The sequence below is a fragment of the Leucopleurus acutus genome, assembly GCF_964270905.1.
Source record: "Leucopleurus acutus genome assembly, chromosome: 17".
Classification (NCBI taxonomy): Eukaryota; Metazoa; Chordata; class Mammalia; order Artiodactyla; family Delphinidae; genus Leucopleurus; species Leucopleurus acutus.
Genome location: NC_139159.1, coordinates 27,915,728 through 27,940,087, shown reverse-complemented (window position 1 = coordinate 27,940,087; position 24,360 = coordinate 27,915,728). Strand labels below are relative to the sequence as shown.

At 36.5% G+C, this 24,360-nt stretch overlaps 1 protein-coding gene across 1 annotated transcript in view; it reads right to left on the bottom strand.

Moving 5' to 3' along the window:
• Window positions 1-24,360, bottom strand: part of RALYL (RALY RNA binding protein like) — a gene marked incomplete at its 3' end in the record, with an annotated part of 523,686 nt that overhangs the window by 92,506 nt on the left and 406,820 nt on the right. Inside the window, exon 5 of the mRNA XM_082858435.1 lies at window positions 17,559-17,719. Within this exon, the coding sequence (XP_082714561.1) occupies window positions 17,559-17,719 (161 nt within the window). The remainder of the gene's footprint in view (window positions 1-17,558; window positions 17,720-24,360) is intronic.

Here is a 24,360-nt window from a genome sequence, read left to right as displayed (position 1 = left end):
CACCAACATTCGAAATATAAGGGTCCCAGAAGAAGAAGAGAAAAAGAAAGGGACTGAGAAAATATTTGAAGAGATTACAGTTGAAAACTTCCCTAATATGGGAAAGGAAATAGTTAATCAAGTCCAGGAAGCACAGAGAGTCCCATACAGGATAAATCCAAGGAGAAACAAACCAAGACACACATTAATCAAAAATTTAATACAAAGAACAAATATTAAAAGCAGTAAGGGAAAAACAACAAGTAACACATAAGCGAATCTCCGTAAGGATAACAGCTGATCTTTCAGCAGAAATTCTGCAAGCCAGAAGGGAGTGGCAGGACATATTTAAAGTGATGAAAGAGAAAAACCTACAACCGAGATTACTCTACCCAGCTAGGATCTCATTCAGATTTGACAGAGAAATTAAAAGCTTTACAGACAAGCAAAAGCTAAGAGAATTCAGCACCACCAAACCAGCTTTACAACAAATTCTAAGGGAACTTCTCTAGGCAGGGAGCACAAGAGAAGGAAAAGACCTACAATAATGAACCCAAAATAATTAAGAAAATGGGAATAGGAACGTACATATCAAAAATTACCTTAAATGTAAATGGATTAAATGCTCCAACCAAAAGACATAGACTGGCTGAATGGATACAAAAACAAGACCCATATATATGCTGTCTACAAGAGACCCACTTCAGACCTAGGGACACATACAGACTGAAAGCTAGGGGATGGAAAAATATATTCCATGCAAATGGAAATCAGAAGAAAGCTGGAGTAGCAATTCTCATATCAGACAAAATAGACTTTAAAATAAACACTATTACAAGAGACAAAAAAGGACACTACATAATGATCAAGGGATCAGTCCAAGAAGAAGATATAACAATTGTAAATATTTATGCACTCAACATAGGAGCATCTCAATACTTAAGGCAAATACTAACAGCCATAAAAGGGGAAATTGACAGTAAGACAATCATAGTAGGGGACTATAATACTCCATTTTCATCACTAAACAGATCATCCAAAATGAAAATAAAGAAGGAAGCACAAGCTTTAAATGATAAATTAAAGAAGATGGACTTAATTGATATTTATAGGACAATCCATCCAAAAACAACAGAATACAATTTCTTCTCAAGTGCTCATGGAATACTCTCCAGTATAGATCATATCTTGGGTCACAAATCAAGCCTTGGTAAATTTAAGAAAATTGAAATTATATCAAGTATCTTTTGTGATCACAACACTATGAGAGTAGATATCAATTACAGGAAAAAATCTGTAAAAAATACAAACACATGGAGGCTAAACAACAAACTACTTAGTAACCAAGAGATCAATTAATAACTCAAAGATGAAATCAAAAAATACCTAGAAACAAATGACAATGAAAACAGAATGACCTAAAATCTATGGGATGCAGCAAAAGCAGTTCTCAGAGGGAAGTTTATAGCTCTACAAGCCTGCTTTAAGAAACAAGAAACATCTCAAATAAACAACCTAACCTTAAACCTAAGGGAATTAGAGAAAGAAGAACAACCCCCCCCCCAAAGTTAGCAGAAGGAAAGAAATCAAAAAGATCAAATCAGAAATAAATGAAAATGAAATGAAGGAAATGATAGCAAAGATCAATAAAACTAAAAGCTCGTTCTTTGAGAAGATAAACAAAATTGATAAACCATTAGCCAGACTTATCAAGAAAAAAAGGGAGAAGACTTAAATCAATAGACCTGGAAATGAAAAAGGAGAAGTAACACCTGACACTGCAGAAATACAAAGGATCATGAGAGATTACTACAAGCAACTATGTGCCAATAAAATGGACAACCTGGAAGAAATGCACAAATTCTTAGACATGCACATAATTCCGAGACTGAACCAGGAAGAAAGAGAAAATATGAACTCACCAAACACAAGCACTGAAATTGAACCTGTGATAAAAAAAAAAAAACTTCCAACAAAAAAAAGCCCAGGACCAGATGGCTTCACAGGCGAATTCTATCAAACATTTAGAGAAGAGCTAACACCTATCCTTCTAAAACTCTTCCAAAATACAGCAGAGGGAGGAAGACTCCCAAACTCATTCTACTAGGCCACCATCAGTCTGATACCAAAACGAGACAAAGATGTCATGAAGAAAGAAAACTACAGGCCAATATCACTGATGAACATAAATGCAAAAATTCTCAACAAAATACTAGCAAAGAGAATCCAACAGCACATTAAAAAGATCATTCACCATGATCAAGTGGGGTTTAACCCAGGAATGCAAGGATTCTTCAGTATATGCAAATCAATCAATGTGATACACCATATTAACATATTGAAGTAGAAAAAACATATGATCATCTCACTAGATGCAGAGAAAGCTTTTGCCAAAATTCAACACCTATTTATGATAAAAACCCTCCAGAAAGTAGGCATAGAAGGAACTTTCCTCAACATAATAAAGGCCATATATGACAAACTCACAGTCAACATTGTCCTCGATAGTGAAAAACTGAAACCATTTCCTCTAAGGTTAGGAACAAGAAAATGTTGCCCACTCTCACCAGTATTATTCAACAAAGTTTTGGAAGTTTTAGGCATAGCAATCAGAGAAAAAAAAAGAAATAAAAGGATTCCAAACTGGAAAAGAAGGAATAAAGCTGTCACTGTTTGCAGATGACATGATACTCTACATAGAGAATCGTTAAGATGCTACCAGAAAACTACTAGAGCTAATCAAAGAATTTGGTAAAGTAGAAGGATACAAAATTAATGCACATAAATCTCTTGCATTCCTATACATTAATGTTTAAAAACCTGAAAGAGAAATTAAGAAAACACTCCCATTTACCATTGCAACAAAAAGAATGAAATCCCTAAGAATAAACCTACCTAAGGAGACAAAAGACCTCTATGCCGAAAATTATAAGACACTGATGAGGGGAGAAGGCGGAAGATGGCGGAAGAGTAAGACGCGGAGATCACCTTCCTCCCCACAGATACACCAGAAATACATATACACGTGGAACAACTCCTACAGAACACCTACTGAAGGCTGGCAGAAGACCTCAGACCTCCCAAAAGGCAAGAAACTCCCCACGTACATGGGTAGGGCAAAAGAAAAAACAGAGACAAAAGAATAGGGACGGCACCTGCACCAGTGGGAGGGAGCTGTGAAGGAGGAAAAGTTTCCACACACTAGGAAGCCCCTTCGCGGGAGGAGACTGCGGGAGGCGGAGGGGGGAGCTTCGAAGCTGCGGAGGACTGCACAGCAACGGGTGCGGAGGGCAAGGCGGGGAGATTCCCGCACAGAGGATCGGTGCCGACTGGCACTCACCAGCCCGAGAGGCTTGTCTGCTCACCCGCCGGGGCGGGCGGGGCTGCGAGCTGAGGCCGGAGCGCAGGGAGAGGACTGGGGTTGGCGGCTTGAACATAGCCTGAAGGGGTTAGTGCACCTCAGCTAGCCGGGAGGGAGTCCGGGGAAAAAGCCTGCACCTGCCGAAGAGGCAGGAGAGTTTTCCTTCCCTCTTTGTTTCCTGGGGCGTGAGGAGAGGGGTTTAAGAACGCTGCTTAAAGGAACTCCAGAGACGGGCGCGAGCCGCGGCTAAAAGCGCGAACCCCAGAGACGGGCGCGAGCCGCAGCTGAAAGCGCGGACCCCAGAGACGGGCGCAAGCCGCGGCTGAAAGCGCGGAATCCAGAGACGGGCGCGAGCCGCGGCTGAAAGGGCGGAATCCAGAGATGGGCGCGAGCCGCGGCTAAAAGCGCGGACCCCAGAGGCGGGCGGGAGACGTTAAGGCTGCTGCTGCCGCCACCGAGGGGCCTGTGTGCGAGCACAGGTCACTCTCCACACCCCTCTTCCGCGGAGCCTGTGCAGCCCGCCACTGCCAGGTTCCCGGGATCCAGGGACAACTTCCCCGGGACAGCGCACAGCGCGCCTCAGGCTGGTGCAAAGTCACGCCGGCCTTTGCCACCGCAGGCCCGCCCCGCACTCTGTGCCCCTCCGTCCCCGCTGGCCTGAGTGCGCCAGAGCCCCCAATCAGCGGCTCTTTTAACCCCATCCTGTCTGAGCAAAAAAACAGATGCCCTCCAGCAATCTACACGCAGTGGCAGGGCCAAATCCAAAGCTTAGCCCTGGGAGCTGTGAGAACAAAGAAGAGAAAGGGAAATCTCTCCCAGCAGCCTCAGAAGCAACGGATTAAAGCTCCACAATCAACTTGATATACCCTGCATCTATGGAATACCTGAATAGACAACCAATCATCCCAAATTAAGGAAGTGGACTTTAGGAGCAAGATCTATGATTTTTTCCCCTTTCCTCTTTTTGTGAATGTGTATGTGTATGCTTCTGTGTGAGATCTTGTCTGTATAGTCTTGCTTCCACCATTTGTCCTAGGGTTCTATCCGTCCATGTTTTTTTTTAATTTTTTTTCTTAATAATTAATTTTAATAACAATATTATACTTTACCTTCATTCTTTCTTTCTTTCTTTCCGTCCTTCCTTCCCTCCTTTAGACAACGAATCATCCCAAATTGAGGAGGTGGTCTCTGACAGCAAGATTTAGGATTTTTCCCCATTTACCTCTTTTAGTGAGGGTGTATGTGTATGCTTCTGTGTAAGATTTTGTCTGTATAGCTTTGCTGCCAACATTTGTCCTAAGGTTCTTTCCGTCCCTTTTTTTTTTTTCTAAATAAGAATTTTTTAATTCAATAACTTTATTATACTTTATTTTATTTTTACTGTATCTTCTTTCTTTCTGTCTTTTTTCCTTCTTTCCCTCCTTCCTTCCTTCCTCCCTCCCTCCCTCCCTCCTTTCTTTCCTTCTTGCCTTCTTTCCTTCTTTGCTTCTTTCTTTCTTTCTTCCTTCCTTCCTACCCTCCTTTCCTTCTTTCTTTCCTCATACTTCTACTAATTCCCTCTACTTTTTCTCCCTTTTATCCTGAGCCGTGTGGATGAAAAGCTTTTGGTGCTCCAGCCAGGAGGCAGGGCTCTGCCTCTGAGGTAGGAGAGCCAACTTCAGGACACTGATCAACAAGAGACCTCCCAGCTCCACATAATATCAAACGGCGAAAATCTCCCAGAGACCTCCATCTTAACACCAGCACCCAGCTTCACTCAACGACCAGCAAGTCACAGTGCTGGAAAACCTATGCCAAACAACTAGCAAAACAGGAACACAACCTCACCCATTAGCAGAGAGGCTGCCTAAAATCAAAATAAGGTCACAGACACCCCCAAACACACCACCAGACATGAACCTTCCCACTAGAGAGACAAGATCCAGCCTCATCGACCACAACACAGGCACTAGTCCCCTCCACCAGGAAGCCTACACAACCCACTGAACCAACCTTAGCCACTGGAGACAGACATCAAAAAACAGGAGGAACTACGAACCTGCAGCCTGCAAAAAGGAGACCCCAAACACAGTAAGATAAGCAAAATGAGAAGACAGAAAAACACACAGCAGATAAAGGAGCAAGATAAAAATGCACCAGACCTAACAAATGAAGAGGAAATAGGCAGTCTACCTGAAAGAGAATTCAGAATAATGATAGTAAGGTTGATCCGAAATCTTGGAGATAGAATGGACAATAGATTGGACAAAATGCAAGAATCAGTTAACAAGGACCTAGAAGAACTAAAGATGAAACAAGCAATGATGAACAACACAATAAATGAAATTAAAAGTACTCTAGATGGGATCAATAGCAGAATAACTGAGGCAGAAGAACGGATAAGTGACCTGGAAGATAAAATAGTGGAAATAACTACTGCAGAGCAGAATAAAGAAAAAAGAATGAAAAGAACTGAGGACAGTCTCAGAGACCTCTGGGACAACATTAAACGCACCAACATTCGAATTATAGGGGTTCCAGAAGAAGAAGAGAAAAAGAAAGGGACTGAGAAAATATTTGAAGAGATTATAGTTGAAAACTTCCCTAACATGGGAAAGGAAATAGTTAATCAAGTCCAGGAAGCACAGAGAGTCCCATACAAGATAAATACAAGGAGAAATACGCCAAGACACATATTAATCAAACTGTCAAAAATTAAATACAAAGAAAGCATATTAAAAGCAGCAAGGGAAAAACAACAAATAACACATAAGGGAATCCCCATAAGGTTAACAGCTGATCTCTCAGCAGAAACCCTACAAGCCAGAAGGGAGTGGCAGGACATACTGAAAGTGATGAAGGAGAAAAACATGCAGCCAAGACTACTCTACCCAGCAAGGATCTCATTCAGATTTGATGGAGAAATTAAAACCTTTACAGACAAGCAAAAGCTGAGAGAGTTCAGCACCACCAAACCAGCTTTACAACAAATGCTAAAGGATCTTTTCTAGGCAAGAAACACAAGAGAAGGAAAAGACCTATAATAACGAACCCAAAACAATTTAGAAAATGGGAATAGGAACATACATATCGATAATTACCTTAAATGTAAATGGACTAAATGCTCCCACCAAAAGACACAGATTAGCTGAATGGATACAAAAACAAGACCCTTATATATGCTGTCTACAAGAGACCCACTTCAGACCTAGAGGCACATACAGACTGAAAGTAAGGGGATGGAAAAAGATATTCCATGCAAATGGAAGCCAAAAGAAAGCTGGAGTAGCAATTCTCATATCAGACAAAATAGACTTTAAAATAAGGACTATTAAAAGAGACAAAGAAGGACACTACATAATGATCAAGGGATCGATCCAAGAAGAAGATATAACAATTGTAAATATTTATGCACCCAACATAGGAGCACCTCAATACATAAGGCAAATACTAACAGCCATAAAAGGGGAAATCGACAGTAACACATTCATAGTAGGGGACTTAAACACGCCACTTTCACCCATGGACAGATCATCCAAAATGAAAATAAATAAGGAAACACAAGCTTTAAATGATACATTAAACAAGATGGACTTAATTGATATTTATAGGACACTCCATCCAAAAACAACAGAATACACATTTTTCTCAAGTGCTCATGGAACATTCTCCAGGATAGATCATATCTTGGGTCACAAATCAAGCCTTGGTAAATTTAAGAAAATTGAAATTGTATCAAGTATCTTTTCTGACCACAACGCCATGAGACTAGATATCAATTACAGGAAAAGATCTGTAAAAAATACAAACACATGGAGGCTAAACAATACACTATTTAATAATGAAGTGATCACTGAAGAAATCAAAGAGGAAATCAAAAAATACCTAGAAACAAATGACAATGGAGACACAACGACCCAAAACCTGTGGGATGCAGCAAAAGCAGTTCTAAGGGGGAAGTTTATAGCAATACAAGCCCACCTTAAGAAGCAGGAAACATCTCAAATAAACAACCTAACCTTGCACCTCAAGCAATTAGAGAAAGAAGAACAAAAAAACACCAAAGCTAGCAGAAGGAAAGAAATCATAAAAATCAGATCAGAAATAAATGAAAAAGAAATGAAGGAAACGATAGCAAAGATCAATAAAACTAAAAGCTGGTTCTTTGAGAAGATAAACAAAATAGATAAACCACTAGCCAGACTCATCAAGAAAAAAAGGGAGAAGACTCAAATCAATAGAATTAGAAATGAAAAAGGAGAGGTAACAACTGACACTGCAGAAATAAAAGAGATCATGAGAGATTACTACAAGCAACTCTATGCCAATAAAATGGACAATCTGGAAGAAATGGACAAATTCTTAGAAATGCACAACCTGCCAAGACTGAATCAGGAAGAAATAGAAAATATGAACAGACCAATCACAAGCACTGAAATTGAAACTGTGATTAAAAACCTTCCAACAAAGAAAAGCCCAGGACCAGATGGCTTCACAGGCGAATTCTATCAAACATTTAGAGAAGAGCTAACACCTATCCTTCTCAAACTCTTCCAAAATATAGCAGAGGGAGGAACACTCCCAAACTCCTTCTACGAGGCCACCATCACCTTGATACCAAAACCAGACAAGGATGTCACAAAGAAAGAAAACTACAGGCCAATATCACTGATGAACATAGATGCAAAAATCCTCAACAAAATACTAGCAAACAGAATCAGCACATTAAAAGGATCATACACCATGATCAAGTGGGGTTTATTCCAGGAATGCAAGGATTCTTCAATATACGCAAATCTATCAATGTGATAAACCATATTAACAAATTGAAGGAGAAAAACCATATGATCATCTCAATAGATGCAGAGAAAGCTTTTGACAAAATTCAACACCCATTTATGATAAAAACCCTGCAGAAAGTAGGCATAGAGGGGACTTTCCTCAACATAATAAAGGCCATATATGACAAGCCCACAGCAAACATCATCCTCAATGGTGAAAAACTGAAAGCATTTCCACTAAGATCAGGAACAAGACAAGGTTGCCCACTCTCACCACTCTTATTCAACATAGTTTTGGAAGTTTTAGCCACAGCAATCAGAGAAGAAAAGGAAATAAAAGGAATCCAAATTGGAAAAGAAGAAGTAAAGCTGTCACTTTCTGCAGATGACATGATCCTATACATAGAGAACCCTAAAGATGCTACCAGAAAACTACTAGAGCTAATCAATGAATTTGGTAAAGTGGCAGGATACAAAATTAATGCACAGAAATCTCTGGCATTCCTATATACTAATGATGAAAAATCTGAAAGTGAAATCAAGAAAACACTCCCATTTACCATTGCAACAAAAAGAATAAAATATCTAGGAATAAACCTACCTAAGGAGACAAAAGACCTGTATGCAGAAAATTATAAGACACTGATGAAAGAAATTAAAGATGATACAAATAGATGGAGAGATATACCATGTTCTTGGATTGGAAGAATCAACATTGTGAAAATGACTCTACTACCGAAAGCAATCTATAGATTCAATGCAATCCCTATCAAACTACCACTGGCATTTTTCACAGAACTAGAACAAAAAATTTCACAATTTGTATGGAAACACAAAAGATCCCGAATAGCCAAAGCAATCTTGAGAACGAAAGAAGGAACTGGAGGAATTAGGCTCCCTGACTTCAGACTATACTACAAAGCTACAGTTATCAAGACGGTATGGTACTGGCACAAAAACAGAAAGATAGATCAATGGAACAGGATAGAAAGCCCAGAGATAAGCCTATGCACATATGGACACCTTATCTTTGATAAAGGTGGCAGTAATGTACAATGGAGAAAGGACAGCCTCTTCAATAAGTGGTGCTGGGAAAACTGGACAGGTACATATAAAAGTATGAGATTAGATCACTCCCTAACACCATACACAAAAAAAAGCTCAAAATGGATTAAAGACCTAAATGTAAGGCCAGAAACTATCAAACTCTTAGAGGAAAACATAGGCAGAACACTCTATGACATAAATCACAGCAAGATCCTTTCTGACCCACCTCCTAGAGTAATGGAAATAAAAACAAAAATAAACAAATGGGACCTAATGAAACTTCAAAGCTTTTGCACAGCAAAGGAAACCATAAACAGGACCAAAAGACAACCCTCAGAATGGGAGAAAATATTTGCAAATGAAGCAACTGACAAAGGATTAATCTCCAAAATTTATAAGCAGCTCATGCAGCTCAATAACAAGAAAACAAACAACCCAATCCAAAAATGGGTAGAAGACCTAAATAGACATTTCTCCAAAGAAGATATACAGACTGCCAACAAACACATGAAAAAATGCTCAACATCATTAATCATTAGAGAAATGCAAATCAAAACTACAATGAGATATCATCTCACACCAGTCAGAATGGCCATCATCAAAAAATCTAGAAACAATAAATGCTGGAGAGGGTGTGGAGAAAAGGGAACACTCTTGCACTGCTGGTGGGAATGTGAATTGGTTCAGCCTTATGGAGAACAGTATGGAGGTTCCTTAAAAAACTACAAATAGAACTACCATATGACCCAGCAATCCCACTACTGGGCATATACCCTGAGAAAACCAAAATTCAAAAAGAGTCATGTACCAAAATGTTCATTGCAGCTCTATTTACAATAGCCCGGAGATGGAAACAACCTAAGTGCCCATCATCAGATGAATGGATAAAGAAGATGTGGCACATATATACAATGGAATATTACTCAGCCATAAAAAGAGACGAAATTGAGCTATTTGTAATGAGGTGGATAGACCTAGAGTCTGTCATACAGAGTGAAGTAAGTCAGAAAGAGAGAGATAAATACCGTATGCTAACACATATATATGGAATTTAAAAAAAAATGTTATGAAAAACCTAGGGGTGAAACAGGAATAAAGACACAGACTTACTAGAGAATGGACCTGAGGCTATGGGGAGGGGGAAGGGTAAACGGTGACAAAGCGATAAAGAGGCATGGACATATATACACTACCAAACGTAAGGTAGATAGCTAGTGGGAAGCAGCCGCATAGCACAGGGAGATCAGCTCGGTGCTTTGTGACCACCTGGAGGGGTGGGATAGGGAGGGTGGGAGGGAGGGAGACGCAACAGGGAAGACATATGGGAACATATGTTTATGTATGACTGATTCACTTTGTTATAAAGCAGAAACTAACACACCATTGTAAAGCAATTATACCCCAATAAAGATGTTAAAAAAAAAAGACACTGATGAAAGAAATTAAAGATGATACAAATAGATGGAGAGATATACCATGTTCTTGCATTGGAAGAATCAACATTGTGAAAATGACTATACTACCCAAAGCAATCTACAGATTCACTGCAATCCCTATGAAACTACTACTGGCCTTTTTCACAGAACTAGAACAAAATATTTCACAATTTGTATGGAAACACAAAAGATCCCGAATAGCCAAAGCAAACTTGAGAAAGAAAATGGAGCTGGAGGAATCAGGCTCCCTGACTTCAGACTATACAAGAAAGCGGCAAGAATCAAGACAGTATGGTACTGGCACAAAAACAGAAATATAGATCAATGGAACAGGATAGAAAGCCCAGAAATAAACCCACCCATAAGGTGACATATGGTCACCTTATCTTTAATAAAGGAGGCAAGAATATACAGTGGAGAAAAAACAGCCTCTTTAATAAGTGGTGCTGGGAAAACTGGACAGCTGCATGGAGAAGAATGAAATCAGAACACTCCCTTACACCATACACAAAAATAAACTCAAAATGGATTAAAGACCTAAATATAAGGCCAGACACCATCAAACTCTTAGAGGAAAACAGGCAGAACACTCTATGACATAAATCACAGCAAGATCCTTTTTGACCCACTTCCTAGAGAAATGGAAATAAAAACAAAAATAAACAAATGGGACCTAATGAAACTTCAAAGCTTTGGCACAGCAAAGGAAACCATAAACAAGACGAAAAGACAACCCTCAGAATGGGAGAAAATATTTTCAAATGAAGCAACTGACAAAGGATTAATCTCCAAAACATACCATCAGCTTATGCAGCTCAATATCAAAAAAGCAAACAACCCAATCCAAAAATGGGCAGACCACCTAAATAGGCATTTCTCCAAAGAAGATATACAGGTTGCCAACAAACACATGAAAGAATGTTCAACAACATTAATCATTAGAGAAATGCAAATCAAAACTACAATGAAATATCATCTCACACCGGTCAGAATGGCCATCATCAAAAAATCTACAAACAATAAATGCTGGAAAGGGTGTGCACTGTTGGTGGGAATGTAAATTGCACTGTTGTTGGGAATGTAAATTGATACAGCCACTATGGAGAGCAGTATGGAGCCATACGACCCGGCAATCCCACTACTGGGCATACACCCTGAGAAAACAGTAATTCAAAAAGAGTCATGTACCAAAATGTTCATCACAGCTCTATTTACAATAGCCAAGACATGGAAGCAACCTAAGTGTCCATCAACAGATGAATGGATAAAGAAGATGTGGCACATATATACAATGGAATATTACTCAGTTATAAAAATAAATGATATTGAGTTATTTGTATGAGGTGGATGGACCTAGTTACTGTAATACAGAGTGAAGTCAGTTAGGAAGAGAAAAACAAATACCGTATGCTAACACATATATATGGAGTCTAAACAAAACAACAACAACAAAAATGGTCAGAAGAGCCTAGGGGCAAGATGGGAATAAAGAAGCAGACCTACTAGAGAGTGGACTTGAGGATACGGGAAGGGGGAAGGGTAAGCTGGGACAAAGTGAGAGAGTGGCATGGACATATATACACTACCAAACATAAAATAGATAGCTAGTGGGAAGCAGCCACATAACACAGGGAGATCAGCTCAGTGCTTTGTGATCACCTAGAGGGGTGGGATATTGAGGGTGGGAGGGAGGGAGATGCAAGAGGGAAGAGATAGGGGGACATATGTATATGTATAACTGATTCACTTTGTTATAAGACAGAAACTGACACACCATTGTAAAGCAATTATACTCTAATAAAGATGTTAAAAAAAGAAAAATGAATGATAATTATGTGACATGATAGAGGTGTTAGCTAGAACTCTGATGGTAGTCACATTGCAATGTATAAATGTATCAAATCAACATGATGTACACCTTAAACTTACACAATATTATATGTCAATTTTGTCTCAATATAAATAGATAAATCAATCAATAAATAAGATAAACTAATTATTTTTTAAAAAAGTCCTGCTAGTTAAACCTAATATTCAACATGTTTTCCTTTGTTCTCCATTTCCAAATTTTTTTCACATTTCTACTCTCCATTCAATAAGTTAAGTATACTTCCTCTCCATTAAATTCACACATTATATTTATGTGCTTTGGTTGGTTTCACTTAATATAAGAATCACGTGTATGTTTAGTTTAACCAATTATTTCTTTATACTCTAATTGTGAAATATAACATTAACATGGGGGAATTGTTTAATATATATTTAAAATTTAACAAATATTACTAAAAGCAATGCTTGTGAATCTCCACTGAGGGAAATACAGAGAATGTTAGCAGTGCCCTGCCATGTTGAGTGCTCTGTCTCAGATACCACACATTATGCCACCTCCAAGAAGATCCCTCTCCCCTCAACAAAAGATTAGAACCTTCATTTTCAAAAGGTTTATAAAGTCCAAAGGAAAATTAATAAAAGATATACTTCTAGATACATCTTGCTGAGATTTCTGAGTTGAGATAAAGAAAATACTAACAAGGGATAGAGAATGATACAAACATCAGTATTTAAGTAGAATATTAGATGTGGTTAAGATGTTAGGATATTGTACATTGGATACTAAGAGAAAAAGAAATATAGTTAACTAATTTAGACCAAGTCAAAATATGCATATGTGGGGAAAAATAAAGACTTCTGTAGGCATGCATAGATTCAGAAATTATATTATCCATTTACCCGAAGTAATTATTTTAGAAGCAACCTAAAACCTAAGAATTAAAGGAGATTGGATATAACTAAAAAAACTTACAAAATTTTAAATTAAGTCCTAATGTGTAGTAATGACAACAGACACTTGGAGTGGTCAAAGAAGCACTAAGTACAGAGTATATGAGAAAGAAAAGATATAAACTACATAAATATTTAACAGAAGCTGGAAACTAAAACTCTAACATTTATGTATAAAACTTGAGCTTCTATGGCAGAGAAGGGTGGTGGAGGAGGAGGTAAGGTGGTTTGGGAGTGATGAAATAGAAGCTTTCTAAAGTTCATATCTTGGCAAAGGAGACCAGAATATACAATGGAGCAAAGGCAGCCTCTTAAATAAGTGGTGCCTGGACAACTGTACAGCTACATGTAAAAGAATGAAATGAAATTAGAACACTCCCTAACACCATACACAAACATAAACTCAAAATGGATTAAAGACCTAACTGTAAGGCCAGACTCTACAAAACTCTTAGAGGAAAACATGAGCAGAACAGTCTTTGACATAAATCACAGGAAGATCTTTTTTGACCCACCGCCTAGAGTAACGGGAATAAAAACAAAAATAAACAAATGGAATCTAATTAAACTTAAAAGGAAACAATAAACAAGATGAAAAGACAACCCTCAGAATGGGAGAAAATATTTGCAAATGAAGCAACTAACAAAGTATTAATCTCCAAAATATACAAGCAACTCATGCAGCTCAATATCAAAAAAACCAAACAACCCAATCAAAAAATGGGTGAAAGACTTAAATAGACATTTCTCCAAAGAAGACATACAGATGGCCAACAAATGCATGAAAAGATGTTCAAAGTCACTAATTATTAGAGAAATGCAAATCAAAACTAAAATGAGATATCACCTCACACCAGTCAGAATGGCCATGATTACAAATCTACCTACAATGAATGCTGGAGAGGATGTAGAGAAAAGGGAATCCTCTTGCACTGTTGGTGGGAATGTAAATTGATATAGCCACTATGGAGAACAGTATGGAGGTTCCTTAAACAACTAAAAGTAGAATTACCATGTGACCCAGCAATCCCACTACTGGGCATATACCCTGAGAAAACCATAATTCAAAAAATACATGCACCCCAATGTTCATAGCAGCACTATTTACAATATCCAGGAAATGGAAGCAACCTAAATGTCTATCAACAGAGGAATGGATAAAGATGTGATACATATATACAATGGAATATTACTCAGCCATAAAAAGGAACAAACTTAGGTCATTTGTAGAGATGTGGATGGACCTAGAGACTGTCATACAGAGTGAAGTGAGTCAGAGAGAGAAAAACAAATGTATATTAATGCATATATATGGAATATGAAAAATTTGGTATAGATGATCTTATTTACAAAGCAGATATAGAGACACCTTATAGAGAGCCTTATCATTAAAGGATCAAGCAAAGTATCAAACAGAGTAAAATTCTAGGCTAAAGATAGTAAATGAGATATTATATAAATAAAAGTTACGATTCTCCAAGAAGTTATAGAGAGACAGTGTTGAAAAGGGCACAGACTAAAGAGCCTATACTCTAGACACAGATGCTCTAGAACCAGGCTGTAGTTCCTGGCTCTGTTATTAAATATCTCTGTGACTTTAGGGATATTCCTTAACTTTTCTATGCCTCATTTTCTACACCTATAAAATGGGAATGATAATAATACTTCACTTATAGGCAGTTATGAGAAAAAAATGAATATATGTAAAATTAATATATTTAAATGAATTTATATGCACTAATATATAAAAATACATGGTTAAAACAATAGTTATCATAGAACAAACACCAAAAAAGTTAGCTATAATTTTTCTCCTCTTATTATTATAAAACATCATATAAAAATCATCCAAGCAATGTGGGATATAAAATAAAACCTGAAGAAAAGAAGAACTTTATAAAGTCACTATCTGGTAGAGGATTTTTAAACAATCACTTTCAGAATTTGACATATCAATTTGCCACAAAAGAACAAATTCTACAGAGGATTGGATGATACAACCAACAAGGTAAAACAAACACATAGTATTATACTAAAAGCAGAAAATATATCCTATTTTCCACTGACAAAATCTCATTATTATGAAACCAAGAGAAATTCTTAATAAGATCCTTAAAAAAGATTTTATAATTCTCATTCTCTCTCCATGACCCAAGAAAACTAGAAATCAAAAATAAAAAGGCCAAATGCAGCTTAAGCATTTGAATATTAAGATATTTATATCAAAATAACAACTGTAAAATACCACTCTTCTCTGCATCACTCTGTTTTATGGCAATCGAGTGGCTGAGTTGTACAAAACTGCTCTTGCCCAAGAAGGGCCACCATCCATTAGTTCTAAACCAGGATGGTACCATCTCCTTAAGGAAGATTTAGAAATGTATAAGGGTACACATTGTTGTTACAAAGACTGAGGAGTGCTGTTGGCCTTTCAGGTTTGGAGATCAGGGATGCTAAATGTTCTGCAAAGCTTGGAATACTATTACACAATGTAGAACTGCCATGGCCAAAATATGAATAACGTTTCCATTGGTAAACATTGTTTTAAAAGTGACTACAGGGCAAAGAATCCACAGGTGCTTAAAATATTTCTATTTGAAATTAAGTTAACACTACTAGGGTAAAAAAGTCTTCTATAAACCTAGCAGGCAATTCAATGTTCAATTTTCCACAGCAAGAACCAAATTCAAGAAACTTCTTTGCTTTTGGACAATACTCAGAGAGCATATAAGATTGTTTAGAAATTGTTGCAGAATCTCATTTTCTTTTATTACTAAGACTCAAAAAGGGAATTCACATTTTTTATTTATAGAATAATTAGATAAATGGATAAGTCAGTACATAGGGAACTGTAAATCTATGTAATTTGCTATTTAGGTTATATTAGCTAAGTCAAGTTCTGAGTGCACAAAATTTTGTTACTGGAAACATTAGTGCTTCCGGTAACTACATCTTGCACATTCTCATGTAAAAACAAAGTATTTCAAGAACGTTCTTTCTTAGTATTTCTGATGGCACTAAGACAGAAGGCAGTGTTCTAGAGTAGATAGTATATAGGGATGAAAATGAAAAAAAACATGAGTTCTAGTGTTGGCCCTACCATTTACTATGTGAACTTCTCTGTGCTTACTCATCAGTGACATTGGAATAACGGTATTTGCCTTATTTGTCTTGAAAGATTGAGATGCAGAGTAACTATAAAATCCCTACAATGGCCTGACAAGCTGCCCTGGAACTCGCGCTCCCTCTACCTTATTTCCTGCCTAATTTCCTCTTTCTTCCTCTGCTGCACTGGTTTCTTGCTCCAATGTAAGATCTCTGCACTGACCATTCCCTCTACCCAGACACTCTACCCTTGATAGCTTCAAGCCCACCCTCTCACTCCCTTACTTCCATGAGGTCTCTGCTGAAATGCCACCTTGTCAGAGAGGCAGTCATACACCATCCAATGAAATACAGTGCTCCCAACTTTATTCTACTTTATTCTTTTACATAGTGATGATCTACTGTGTAACACCTCAGATTTTACTTTGCTTGCTCTTGTCTGGCTCTTCTCTGTAGAATGTAATCTCAAGAAATGCAAGAAATTTTGCTATCCTTTCCTTAGGAATAATATTCTGCTAATAAATTAGAGTTTTCTGAATCTGTCCATATAAAAATTTAGCAATCTGTTTAGTTGGGAAGTTTGTATCTCTACTTTTTACTAATTAATGTGAAATTATATATTATTTTTTAAGACATTACATGTTTTCAGACACATAATTCTCATGATTTAGAATAGTATGGAAAGTTACCCTTTTAACCTGTCTACTCTGCCTATCTTAATTATCCCAGCTCTCAAATATTCAAAACATGCATTGAATTTGCATACTGTTTCCCTGAAAAGATACTATATTCACTTTATTTTGAAGTGACTTTTTTTCTTCATTAAAAGCAACATGTTATATTTCAAGACTTCAATATGTCACAAGCTAGGTGGGCCAAAAGCATATTATTTGCTCTAATAAAACAGTTTTCTACTGCAGTGTAGTGTAGTGGAAAGCAGAGACCATTTCTTATACATTTTACATTTCTCTCATATATTGTACACAGCAGATGCTCCATAATCATTGATTAATTTGAGTATAGACATTCATGCAGTGATAAGTATCCCCACCCTTCTTTAAAGAGAAATAAAATAAAGAAGATACTTACTTTTAGAGCATGATGAAGAAGATCCACTGGCAGTAGATTTTGATCCCCCTTTCATGGAAAAGGCTCCTTTCCCCCTGCGAGTTGTTGCAGCCACTCTGGGACGCTTCAGCGGAATTACTGCACGGGGAGGTGGAGGCACACGCCCATGGTAATCAAATAACCTTCACAAAATACAAACGTGGCTGAGAATTGGTTTATGCCTAAGTGTTCTATCAAATGTGTGAGACGATTAAGAGAATGGCCTTGTAAAAAATGTCAATAAATGTTTTTGTTATCATTGTTGTCCTCAAGAAGATTCATTTTTCGCTAAAGAAACAGGATGCTAATATAGTCTATGCTTTCTGGGCATCAGAATCTGACCCTTAATATGAATTCATTTTTAAGGTAAAGAACAAGGAGCTTTTCAATATGTTGAAATTGTGTCGACCTTCATTCCCAAGTATATTTCTTTTCTTGATTTAACAGATTTATCCATTTTAGGAACAGAAATATTCCTTTAACACATCAGATACTTATTAGCACATAAGTGTGAAAGGAGGAATAGACCATGCAGAATCAGGGACAAAGAAAATTACTGTACGATCAGAAAACAGCTCAGAAGGAAAAAAAAATAGGAGTATGTCTAGTTTAAAGAGGGCAGCTATAAGAGACAAATCAATATTGTTCCTTACCTCTCTCTAAGGATTTCCTTAAGTAATGAAAGGCTCAGCTGACTACAGAAAAAAGGAGGCTGAGTTTGAATGAAATGCCCATAGCATGAGGACAAACCTTTGTTGACTAAAGAACTGGTGGGAAATATTTATCAGGATAACTTTTTTACTATTCTGACTATTGGATAGACATGCAAATTGAGACTAGAGATATTTGTAGTTAGCTATTAAAAAATTCTCTAACAAAAAAGAATACCAGTAAAATTCTTTGAAGTTTCTGCTAAAAAGTGAAAAATGGTATTCACTACAACCAAGGCATTTCCATTAAACAATGAAAGGAATCAAAAGTATAAGAATATTTACTCATTTATATATATATATATATATAATTAATAGATTCAAAGTTTCATATTATTTATACTGCATACACATAACAAATTTTTGTGTGACTTAGCACATTTGAGCAGAATAAAAGGGTCAGAGAAAAAAATATGATATATATATTCTATTTGCCAGTGAACCAGAGATATTATTACTTTGTCCACTATAAAGAAAATAGTGTTATTGACTTAGAATGATGATTATTATGTAGTTTACTGTGACACCATTATATGAATTACATTCTCATAACTGCTTTAAAACAGTCAATAAAAATAATGTGAAAGACAGAAATGAGAAAACTAGAACAGTTTTAAATTTTAAAATATCTAAAACCTTCTATAATAGGTTATTTCATAAAATTACATCTCATTTACACATACAGATGGAAATGTGATCATCTCTTTTTGGAAAATAGTAAATGAAATATAATAACAAGATAGGCTGGCTTCCAAATATTCATTCATAAACAATGAAAACTATGACACTATGGAGAAGAAAATTTGTATATAAAACACCTTTAAAGCAGAACTTAGTACTAGGATTGTCTTCTACATTAGAGAGCTACACTGTCCAAAAATGATTTGGAAACATGCTAGGGAAATACTAAGAGATGTCTGGAAAGGAAAATAAATGAAACGAGACAGAGTTAAAGAGAGGTGTCATCCTCTGTGCATAAGCAAAGTCCATTAGAGCCAAAGAACTGCCAGCAAATAGCAGGTCATGGATGTCAACACATTATAGTTTACTTCAAAAGATATAGACAGGATGAGGCTGAAAAGGGTTGTGAATCTCATTCATACCACTAAGGGCTGGAAAATCAAAAGGGTCAACTAAGCCTGCCCCTCATTTCAATCACAAAACAAAGTCTACATTACTTATTTATAAGTTGAAATCACAGAGCAACTTAAGTCAGTGAACCAAGATACTAAGGCACTTTTCATGAGCTAAAACACCCAGAGCTATTGAGCTAAAAGAAATATGACAATTGACTGATCTCTCCCAGGGTAGAAGTTGCTGCTTGAGATGAATGGCAAGCTCTTTTGGAGGAACAATTTCCCCAGGACTTGAAAATGCAATTTAGCAGGTTCATTAAATAAACTAATCTGTACACTGGGTTAAGAAAATTTCTAAAGCACAACTAAAATGTATAATGATGTAAAAATGCTATACTGGAAATGCAGGCCAAGTAAAATCACCATATTCACTGCTACTTCAATTAAAATGCAATTCAATAATATTTTAACTGCAATGTTTATCAATATTTCTATTGCTTCCCCCCAAACAGGGATTACAAACTTCCAGTGTTGGCCAGGCCTACTCTCCTGTGGAGAAAAGAGAGCTACATTTGTTCACTGTACTTGTGACATACTTTTAGTATAGGATGTACATTTTAGTAAAATGCTCAGTGTGTGTTGTGTTCTTTGCTGTAAATTCCTATAGGAAGTAACCCTTGTTCTCTGAATATTTTGATGTGTTGCTTCAAAGAAACATGACTGCTTTCTCACCATGGAATCAGGTTTTACCAATTTATTCTGTCACTGTGTTGGGAAGATATGTGGCATCAGAACTTAATTTTTAAAAAGTGATATTGTAATATACAAACAAAGCTAAATGGGCATTTCATGTGAGAACATAATTTTAAATTTTAATGGAGTTGGGATGTTTTTTAATTTTCACTGGGCAAAGTTGAGTTTACCAGAAATAAAAAGAAGGAAGACTGGGTATTGTCCTAAAGCATAAAAACATAACAAGATAAGGATGGGAAAGGGTCAGCTTTCTGGGATTGCAGGATGAGATGTAGGGGCTCTTCTAAATGCAGAAGGAAGTAGATGAAAGGCAGCCTGTGAAGGAGACACAAGTATTGTCTTTCTCATCCGAATCCTGTCTATAGCAAATCAAAGAAAATAGTCCAACAAAAATTGCCATACAATAGAATTAAATAGAATCCAAATCTCCAAGGTCAGTTAAAAGCTTAAAATTTCTTCCTTCCTCTTGGTTTTTTGTTCTTCCACTCCCAGAATTATATTCCCTTTCCTTTTCTGTAATGGTCCTTCATTTTCCCTAATATTGTTAGAATACTGTTTTTCCCATAATGTTTACAGGTCAAATAGCTAATGATTTATAATGAAGTCAAACACATAATTCTCCCTTCCCTAAGGTCTATTTTAAAATAAAAACTTTAAAAGACCTACTTTCAATCAGTAAATAACATAAATGTAGTCAGATTTTAATAAAAGCAACAAACTGAGGACATTTGAGGGTCTATTTTATTGAATAAACATTTCTACTTTTCATGTCCCCATTTCTTGTTTGGAATTTTGTTTTCTTTAATAATATCATTATCATTATTTCATGTATAATTTCATTATCAAGCAAAAGCTAAAAACTGGTAAACAATTTTAATATTGATTTACTTGATAAAAATAGACATACCTTGTCTCTAGAAAGAATAAGGATATTAGTTATTTTAATAAGTTGCTTTTTGGACAAAGGCAATTTAATGTTATACTGACATATAAAATGAATATAATTTTGAATTCTTGTTTTTACTAAAAGTTTATTATTATTAAACTTCAACAATAATAAAGCAACCTTTACATGTATTTTCAGAAAAAATACATGGAAAGAAAACAACTACCAATCTCTCACCCTAAAACAACTACTGTCATTCTCTAATTTTTTTTTTCCACAAGCATCCATATTTTGCACATAACTGAAAACATAATATATGTACAGTCATGTATCCTGGCTAATTCTCTTTGATTTATATTAAGAACGTTTCTCAAGTTTGCTAAATGGTCTTCCTAATGTTTATTTTAATTGCTGTGGTGCATTTTCTCAAGTAGATACACCACAGACTAGCAAATCATTTCTTGATTGATGGACTTTTGACTTGATGCCTATTTTTCGCTGTCAACCAATGTGATTTTAAAATTCGTGAAAAAAAATTGAAAATGTAATATTTGCATATTACACTGAACACTAAAATTTCATTTAGATAAATAGTAATTTAAGAAGCAGTAATTACCTGTTTTCTTCTAAATTTCCCTCATAAAAAAGAGTTTTTCATTTTCTTTATTTATGAACCCAAACTTACAGTCCCTACGTGGTTAAATGCTAACCAAACAATGTAGTCTGGACTTAGGGTTAAATAACTGACCTGCCCAGAGCCAAATTCTGACAACAAATTCAGGGTCGTGTTCTCACTGGGGTCTTTTAGCAGATAAATGAAGATCATTAACTCTAGGACCAGAGAAGATTTCCAGCTCTGTCTTGATTCAAACTTGCACCCTTCTGTCTTCAGCATGCTTAACTTCTGGTAAAAATAGTCTATAAAACCAAGTTAAGGTGCCTATTCCTTTTTTAGAAAGGATATATTTGAAATTCACATGAATGATTCTAGCCTATTAGTATATCTCTTTTCTATACTGTTTGAAGTACTCAAAATTCTGTTTATAATTTCTACCTTGACTTCAAATAAGCTTTTGGTTACAACTGAATCCGAAAATACTTTTTAAAGGCACACTATACTTGAGACCAGTCAATGAGTAATTCTCATTTCTGTTTTTTCTCCCTAAACTTTTCCAAGATTTTCAGTGAAGCCACCCCTGACAACAACCCACCCCACATCAGGCTCCATCCCCAATCTTGTACAAATGCTTCTTGAACATGCTTTTAAAGGGCTTTCTGAAATTGTCAATGATCTTTTTTTGGCAATATTTTGATCTTAACTTAATCTTTATATTTTGTACAATTTTTCTATCTTTTATATCTTGTATACAGCTTTGGGTAATTAAAAAGTGAATGTAATTAAATAGCAATGGTGAGGTTATAAATCAATAAAATGATTCTCCTATTTAATTCTTACAATTCTGTAATGTGTGTGTTGTTAAGCCATTTTGCCCATGAAGGAAACCTGTGAAAAAAGGATGAGATGACTCCCCCAAGTTTAACCAGTCAACACATGCACACCGAGGCCTGAAACTTGCTTCTAACTCCAAATCACACCCTTTGTCAACTGGGCCATGCTACGGTTTCCAAATGTTTTAAGTGGAATCCCATTCTATCAGACGGTAATTTAAATTTACACAGTGAAACAGACGTTGCTTCTTGCTAATACGTTTTTCCAGTATTCATGAATATATACTGTGCTCTATAATCAATGATCTGAGACAAGTGCAACTTGACAGAGTTTTTTTCATTAACTTCAACTCTGGTAGCTTCTCTTATGTTAATTTACACAAGGTCAAAATGGATCCAGATCTGAACAATACAGATTTTGAATCACTGATATATATATATATATATATATATATATATATATATATATATATATATATATAAATATGGAAAAGCAGCTCTGGCATTTCTTTTTCTCTGTCAATACATGTTTATTCATTACTGGAGCTTATAAATGGCTCAGTGCCTTTCCTGATACTATTGAAAAAAGGTTGGATTAAAACTGCTAATATCTCAGAAATTGAAAACATTCCTCAGAGGTGTTCAATATAATTTTAGGTATATTCCTCCTTTCACTTTACTTGGAAGAGTATATATATTTATGTTTCATTTTAATAACATGTGATGTTTTTCATGTAGAGTCACACTTGACATTTTAAAAGACAATGCCGCTGAATGCTGTAAATTATTGGGCAATTCTTTGTGTAATATAAAAAATGAAAGTTTAGAATAACCACTCAATTCTATTATTTAGTGATACTCTTCATGATCCCTGAAACCATGGATAGACACTAAATTAGTTTTTGGAAAAATTACTGCTGGATAAATGTACCAAAACAATCACATTAAGATGGAACTTTGTGTAGAGAAGTTTTCTAAGCTGAAACAGTTTAAGGGTTGAAAATCCCCAATTACATTAGAATTCCCAAAACTGGCAGAAATAGGCTAACAATAGGATGTAAATCAATGTCAGTTATTAAGGTATTATCTCTCAGCTTATGTGAGACATTCAGTCACATCTGGGGTTGGGAGTTTGCAAACCACATTTCTGTGGGGTCCAGCTGGCTCCTTGCTAGGCTCAGCCAATTAAGGACCTGAGAAGGAGACTGGAAGAGGAAGAGAGGACTTGACCCTTTCTGGTTTGCTTCCTGTTTTTGTTTTGGGTCCCTTTTCTTGTCAGCATTACTCTAGCCTTGTTTCTTAACACTGGCAGCAAAAATTCATTCCAGTAGTAGCAACTGAATCCAGTTTGAGTAATTTTGCAACATTTGCAGAACAGTCTTCACACTTCCTCAGAGACCCTGGCACCAGTTGGTATTGCCCCCTTAGAGGTCTGGGTTCCAACCCCACGGGTTCCCCCTCTGGGCTCAGATACAGCAGCAGCAGCTAAGCAGAACCTCTTACTCACATTGTGAGTTGTGCAAATCCCCTTTTCTACAGTGATATTTGATAATCCCATCTTTTCCTCTGTTTCCCCAACCCTAGAGGTGGTAGCTGCTTCCTGTAGTTTGCTAACTCCATCATACCACTGTGGGTTTTATTGTTGTTGTTTATTTGTTTTTGCCTTTTCAGTTCCTTAATACATAGTTAGAAAGTTTTTACAAACAATTCTCCTTGTTCAACATAACTGTATGATTTCCGTTTTCCTGACAGAAAACCAAGCAGCATGGAGTTAATGGAAATAACTGAATGGTCTCTCTCTGCAGATAAGAGTGTTCAGCTGCAACTAGAATGTTCTGGGGGGGAGTAAGAGGAGGGAAAACAATGCAAACAGAATGATCCAGAGGTGTCACGATGGACTATTATGGAAG